The sequence below is a fragment of the Theropithecus gelada genome, chromosome 9 (genome assembly GCF_003255815.1).
Source record: "Theropithecus gelada isolate Dixy chromosome 9, Tgel_1.0, whole genome shotgun sequence".
NCBI lineage: Eukaryota > Metazoa > Chordata > Mammalia > Primates > Cercopithecidae > Theropithecus > Theropithecus gelada.
Genome location: NC_037677.1, coordinates 100,775,552 through 100,783,182, shown reverse-complemented (window position 1 = coordinate 100,783,182; position 7,631 = coordinate 100,775,552). Strand labels below are relative to the sequence as shown.

Here is a 7,631-nt window from a genome sequence, read left to right as displayed (position 1 = left end):
GGGTTCACGCCATTCTCCGGCCTCAGCCTCCCGAGTAGCTGGGACTACAGACGCCCGCCACCTCGCCCGGCTAGTTTTTTGTATTTCTTAATAGAGACGGGGTTTCACCATGTTAGCCAGGATGGTCTCGATCTCCTGACCTCGTGATCCGCCCGTCTCGGCCTCCCAAAGTGCTGGGATTACAGGCTTGAGCCACCGCGCCCGGCCTATAGTCTTGTTAAAAGGATCAAGTTTAGATTTGATCAGGCCTCTGGACCCAGCTGCCATTTTTCAAGAAATAAAAAGAATAAAGCCTTGATAAACTACACCATGAATATACAGGCATTAAAACCAGACTATGCAATGCTACAGAGACTGCTGATAACTACAAATGTGAGGAAAAGAAATGAAAGGGAACATGAAGATTATAAGAGATTTATTTTATTTTTAACCTTTATTTTAAGTTCAGGGGTACATGTGTAGGTTTGTTATATAGGTAAACTCAAGTCACAGGAGTTTGTTGTACAAATTATTTCATCATCCAGGTAGTAAGAGATTTAAAAGACACGAAAAAAAATTATGAATAAGTTATACTGTAGTGGCTAAGTTTCTGTCTTAGTCTGTTTTGTGTTGCTATAAATAATACCTGAGGCTGCATAATTTATAAAGAAAAGAGGTTTATCTGACTCATAATTCTGCTGGCTAGAAGGTTCAAGATTGGGCATCTGATGTGGGCCTCAGACAGCTTCCATTTATGACAGGTGAAGGGGAGCTGGCGTGTGCAGAAATCACATGGTCAGAGAGAAAGCAAGAGAGGGTGCAGGGGGGTGCCAGGCTCTCTTTAACAATCAGCACTCAGGGGAACTAACAGAGTATAAACTCACTCACCCCTGAGGGAGGGAATTGATCTATTCATGAGGGACCCATCCCCATGACCCAAACACCTCCCATTAGGCCCCACCTACAGCACCAGGGATCACGTTTCAACATGCAGTTTGGATGGGGCAAATATCCAAACTACAGCATTATACACCCCTGGGTAATAAAACTACAAAGAAACACAATGTATGATAAAAGTCAAAACAGTGTTTAGTACTGGGGTTGAGATTTTGATGAGGACTCCTGGAAGAAGCAACTGCAGTCGTAAGCTTCTGTTTCTTGCGATAAGTGGTGCTAACAAGGGTGTTTGCCTTATATTATAATAATCCCTTAAATTATATGTTCATGTTATGTATTTTTTGTATATGTGATTACCTTACAATGAAATTATGAAAAAGGCAAAATAAATAACTAAAGTTATTTCAATAAGCTGTATTACCTTTTTCTTTGAAATATTTCTCTTATCTATATGTCATAAACTTGCTTGATTAGTGCCAAGTCTATAGAAAATATTGTCTCAGGTAGAAGTATTTCCACCAACCTTTTTCTTAAATATTTCTACAGGAGGAATTGAAAATAAGTAACCTTGCATTTTCTTTACTGTTGGATGAAGAATTAAGCTCCAGAGAAAAATTCCTGAACAACTACCTTACAAGGAAACAGCTCGAGAAAGTAAGAATATGTCTGAAATCTGAATACAAGCATTTTCTGATAGACATGCCCCTCATTTAGCAAGAGCTCATGTGTCTAGACCCTTCCTTCCTTCCACCATTCCTATGTAACCATGTGCATCCCTTGACTCCCTGTCTGCAACTTTGCTCCAGGGCCAGGTGAAAGTAACCATTCCAATCTGTTGATAAAGTTATTTGATTCTGCGTCGGCAATCATGTAGCCAAAAGAACTGTGTAGCTTTCGTATGACATGGTTTATAAAATGAGGCCATATAGCTTCATGGTTGAAAGCACTGGCTGTGGGACCTTGGACAAGGCATATAACCTTTTAAGCTGCTTACAAGCTCTTATTTAGGGAATGTTTTTCTCTCTGGGCCATTTGACACGCTAAGATTTACTAAGATGTAAGCAATGGGCTCGCGTATGGAATGAAAAACTGTTGTATTATGAAAAACTCTAAATATGAGCATGGATAGATATGGCTCAAAAAGACAATGAATACCAAATGTTTATCATATAATAAGTTTCAACAAATGTCAGCTTTTATTAGTAGTATTAGTAAAGAGCATTTATGAATGTGTGACTTATAAATGACATGAATTCAACTTTTTTTCTAAGAGCCTATTAAACAGTATATGCAAAGCCCATTCTAAATACAACTTTACATATAGCGACCCTGCAGCATACTGGATTTCTTTCACAGATGAGGATACCATCTCAGAGAGCGTGGGTAACATGCCGAAGTCAGCCACTGGTGTGTAAGAGAGCAGTAGCTGGAACTGTGGGAATAAATGAAGACCATCCAAATGCAAATGAGTAGACACTGTTTATTCAGAGCTTGGCACAGCAAGGGACTCGTCCACCGTCAGTTGCTTTTGGCAGACTCAAAGTCAGGAAAGGAGTAGGAAAGCTTTATAGTGCAAAGAAGGGAGGGCTTCAGGTGCAACATGATTGGAAGTTGTTGGCATGAGGAAGCTAGAGGCAAACCAATTAGAAGCGGGACAACTCATTTGACTGGTTTAGGGAACATATTTGTCTTTCTCTGGATGGTCCTAGGTTGGAAATGGGGACAAAATTATAGAAGCTGGTGGTTATGATCAAGCCCTGAAAGTCTGAGGCCAATCCTTATGAAGGCTATGGTTATTTTGTTTCCCAGCTGATGATTATAGAGGTTGTACGTCAGAGTTCTGTTGTTGCATGTGGACTGGCCCTTGTTTGCATGTATATCCAGTCTCTCAGAACCCACATCCATGTGATTTCGAAGCCTATGCACCTTCATCCTCCACGCTGACCTACCAAGACTGCAGTGTGCTCCACAGACACTCACACGCTCATACACAGAGTTGGCTGTACTTAGAAACAGGTGATTGGGTGTTCTTTCAAAGTCCCCAATTGGTTTATTTTCTTCTATAAATCTTATCTATAATGAATACTTCACAGGCATATTTCTCTTGTACTGGGAAATTCCTTGCTCTTTTTAGTATCCCCAAGATTTTTGTTTATGCTGCAAAGTCTCCAGTTACAATCCACTATTCCTGATGCTGTTATAGAGCCAGACTTCAGAAGCTGTTCGGAAATCAAGAGAAGACCTGGATGTGTACAAGGAGCACTATGACAACTTACTGGCAGAAGATAAAGTGAGAGTCATTGTCTTACCCACTCGACAATGCAGTAGAGTTGTTGCTGCCTGGACTGGAGGAAGGTTAAAGGGGATATAATATAATTTTCTCACAGATTGTTCTCCCACTTAATTCTCAGCTATGGGTGAACTTCATTCTATGGCATCGTATATTTTTGAAAATCCATGTGTAAAATGAATTTTTTTTTTTTTTTTTTTTTTGAGACAGTCTTGCTCTGTCGCCCAGGCTGGAGTGCAGTGGCCGGATCTCAGCTCACTGCAAGCTCCGCCTCCCGGGTTTACGCCATTCTCCTGCCTCAGCCTCCCGAGTAGCTGGGACTACGGGTGCCCACCACCGTGCCTGGTTAATTTTTTGTATTTTTTAGTAGAGACAGGGTTTCACAGTGTTAGCCAGGATAGTCTCGATCTCCTGACCTCGTGATCCGCCCGTCTCAGCCTCCCAAAGTGCTGGGATTACAGGCTTGAGCCACCGCGCCCGGCCAAAATGAATTTTTATAAGCTTCTCTGGTCTAAGCTTTCTCTTATACAAAATACAGGGCAATCATCTAGCCTTTAAGGCTTTTCAAACTTTAGGTTGCGGACCCCATTACTTGGCCATGAAATCGATTTAGTAGTTTTATAATGGAAAAGAATAGGATAGACTAGCATAAAGAAGACAGATGGAACAGAATGGAATAGAAAAGAAAAAAAATAGAGTAACATGCATGTTTTTTGGGTAAATATCTTTTGGGACACTTCTTTGGGAAACTTCTGGATGATTTCTAAGACCTGTTATATGAAATAATATTTTTAATACACTTACATGCTTCTTATCTAAACAAATCTTCGCACAGAGAATGGTTAATGTCTAACAACTTTATAAATCAAGGTTTCATGGATTTTTAAAACCAAAGTGCTACCACCTGTATTTTGAAGAGTATTGTCAGCAAATAAAAGGTTTCCAGACCAAGTTGCAATCCTCAGAATGACATGTTTGTCCTTAGGTTATGGATCGCAGCTTTAAAAAGGAATTTTCTGAAATTCCCGGTCATCAAGTGGATATACTGTACAAACTTTTTAAACGCCGACCAAGGTTTGTTTCTCCATCACTATTGTGTTTCTGAGAAAAAAAGTTTGCAAATAAAGAGGAGTGTTACTAGATTTCAGCTTTTTTCTCCCAATTAAATGGAATTATTCAGTATAATATCTTTTAGGTGGAGATGTTTAAGGGTTTTGATCATAATTCAGTATTTTTTGAGATTAAGTCTATATCTTAAGGTAGAGAATAATGATTTATTTTCATTATTTAAAAACAGTTAAGGATCTGTGTAAGCATAGTGCTATTGTAGGTTCTGCTTTATACATTAAGGAAGTTCCTCTTACATCATAGTTGGCACACAGATTTAAAAATAGTTTTCTTCTAAAGTGCATTCAAACAAACACAAGTTCCCTGATGTATAAATTGGAACTACTTGTAATAGGCTTCCAGGACTAAGTAAGTTTGGAGAAGATACTGGGTTAAAAAACGGAAGTTAAGCAGCTTTTCTTTTACTGCAGAATTTATTGTTGGCCTTTGGATCTCCAAGTATAAGGTACAGAGTAAGCAGTGTTTTCCAAACTTATTTGACCACAAATTGCTTTTCCTCAGAGTATCTCATGTGCTTGTGCTCAAAGTTTGAAACATGCCAGTATAAATGGTTGAAAATAGCCATTTGAAAAGAGTTCTAAGAAAGTATCACTGACTTCCACCATTATAAATGCAGATTTTCATAGTTTTCAATCAAATGTAATCTAGAAATCATGGAGTTTGTCACAAAGATATAGTCAGCTAATTTGTGTTTGAGATACAGACTCAGACAGGTTACAGGCAACCTAGGAAATTTAACCTAGAACATGCCTATTGTTTTGGTTTTCTTTTTTTTTTTCGAGATGGAGTCTCTGTCTGTCACCCAGGCTGGACTGCAGTGGCACGATCTCGGCTCACTGCAACCTCCGCCTTCCGGGTTCAAGCGTTTCTCCTGCCTCAGCCTGCTGAGTAGCTGGGATTACAGGCGCGCGCCACCACGCCCAGCTAGTTTTTGTGTTTTTAGTAGAGACGGGGTTTCACCATGTTGACCAGGATGATCTCGATCTCCTGACCTCGTGATCCACCCGTCTCAGCCTCCCAAAGTGTTGGGATTATAGGTGTGAGCCACCTCGGCCGGCGGTTTTCTTATTTTTAAAAGAGTGAGCGATGAGTAGCCCGATTATATACCTTCTCCTTGTGGAAAAAGAAGTGAGACCTCCTGCAGCAGTGGGAAAGCACAAGCTTTCATGTCAAACAGAATCAACTTTAAATCCTAACTCCATCACCTGTCAGACCGATAGCCTTGGGCCATGAGCTTCTCTCCAAGGCTGACTTTCCTTATCTAGAGAATGGGGATGATAATATAGTTTGAACCTCAGTGTATTGTACAGCATCTTGATAGTGAGTGCCTTGCCCAAATCTTTGTACCCTTCTTCCCTTTCCAGCTGAAGCACAGGGAAATGAAACTAATCTATTAATGTAGATAGAAACAGAGTTAGCCAGGTGGTGGCTCACCACTGTATTCCCAACACTTTGGGAGGCTGAGGTGAAACGATGGGTTGATTTATTTGCCTGCTTACGGTATACAGAAAGGAAATATCTCCTAGCACAGGTACGGCTGTCTGTCAGTGCTGACAGTAGTTGGAGACATCTGTAGTCTAGCCAAGGTCACGTCTGAGAACCTGGAGAGTACGGAAGCAGGGCAAAGTGGATCCCTTTATCTGTGGAATAACCCACCTACCAGCCCTCACATGCCAAAGGGAAGAGTCATACAATGTGTTATGCCTGTGCTAAGGGCCTAATTGTTTCACATTGATGTTTTTGTGAGAATGTGAAATGTTGATGGGCTTTTCTTGGTAATACCAGGATTTCCAAACAGAAAACGCACTCAGAAACAACCAGTGCTGTCCCTTTTGGAGAACTACCAGGATCTGGCAAGTTGAGTAAGGATGCCTTTGCCCAGTTAATGAAAGCCATGGATGAGTTGGACAATATTAGTAACATGCCAGAAGGCTTGAACCCTTTGGTCTGGAATCACTTCTGTATGACAAGACGAGCAAAAGTGGAAAATGAACAGAAAGTATATACTATTTTAATTTAATTTTTAGTGTACTAATATCAAATACATAGTTTACATTGGTCAGTGTAACCAAAAAAGCTAATTATTTAGGTTTCCCTGCTAGGGTAGTATTTGGTCATAGTAATAAGATAATGAAATACTATATTAACCCTGGTGCTATTGAAGGCTAAGTGTAGGCCTGTTGCTTTTAGATTGGTGCCATTCAAAATAGTGTCCATTAACCACAAGGTTACTATGCACTTGAAATAAATATTGCCAGTCCTAATTGAGATGTGCTGTAACATGTGCTGTAACATACACAGATTTAGAAGGCTTAATATGAACAAAAAGAAATATGTCTCATTAATATTTTTATATTGATTGTAGGTTGAAGTGATAATATTCTGGACACAATGAATTAAAATATATTAGTAAAATTAAGTTCATCTCTTTGATTTCACTTTTTATAATGTGGTTACTACAGAATTTAAAATTGCATATGTGACTTACATTTATGGCTCGCATTATATTTTTCTTGGACAGCACTGTTGTAGGTTATCTCATTTTGCATAGATTAGAATTATATTTGGCTCAGCAGAGCCAACTTTATAGTTTTGCTAGAATGTAGCAATGAGTAAAAATTTAAGAGTGTGTTTATTTGGGAAGAGAATCCTTCCTTTTGTTGCTTCTTGACCACTTCCCCAAATTCCCTAAATTTAGTGCCCACATGCATCAGGCTGGCATATTTTTGTTAAAGTACCTGTTTCTATAGTTTCATTTAAAGTGATGAGAACAAATTTTAAAAATAAGATATAAAAGAATTTATAGTTGCTTGCATACTTGATTTTCACAAAGAAGCAAATTTGATACTTTTCAAATTGTTCAAATTGTTACATGCCATGTAAGTTTTAGACATTTAAATTTAAGTGTTTATTACTTTCTTTGAAAGATAGACCTGTTAAGGTTTTTAAGTTTAAAAAGTTAAAAGATGTATGTTGTCTAAAATTGAAGCTCCATATGTTCTGACATGTTTCTGGCTCGGTTTCTTTAGGTAAAGCAGAAAGCAGCTGACTTATTGGAAATGGCAACTTTCCTCCGGAAAAGAGTTGAGGAGGAAGAGAAGGTGCAACAGGAGATTGAGAGAGTGTTCCATGAACTCATCCTGTAATTTGAAGTTTTCTTTCATGTTCACCTATTCAAAGTCTAATTAGGGCTCAGTCAGGTTGTGTTATCACCGGGGAGAAGGCCTACTGACTGCTTTACAGCTATCTCCCTTCCAGCACTGTGCTTTAAAATTTGCATTTTAAAAAGCGTGCTTTGTTACATAAGACCTTGATTCAGGATGGAACTTTCCCACGT

General features: G+C 39.2%; 1 protein-coding gene across 1 annotated transcript in view; it reads left to right on the top strand.

Annotated features, from left to right (window-relative positions):
- The window catches only part of CFAP43 (cilia and flagella associated protein 43), a 108,566-nt gene that overhangs the window by 88,467 nt on the left and 12,468 nt on the right, over positions 1 to 7,631 (top strand). Inside the window, exons 29-33 of the mRNA XM_025396840.1 lie at positions 1,423 to 1,530; positions 3,080 to 3,166; positions 4,152 to 4,240; positions 6,080 to 6,293; positions 7,324 to 7,436. Coding sequence (XP_025252625.1) covers positions 1,423 to 1,530; positions 3,080 to 3,166; positions 4,152 to 4,240; positions 6,080 to 6,293; positions 7,324 to 7,436 — 611 coding nt within the window. The remainder of the gene's footprint in view (positions 1 to 1,422; positions 1,531 to 3,079; positions 3,167 to 4,151; positions 4,241 to 6,079; positions 6,294 to 7,323; positions 7,437 to 7,631) is intronic.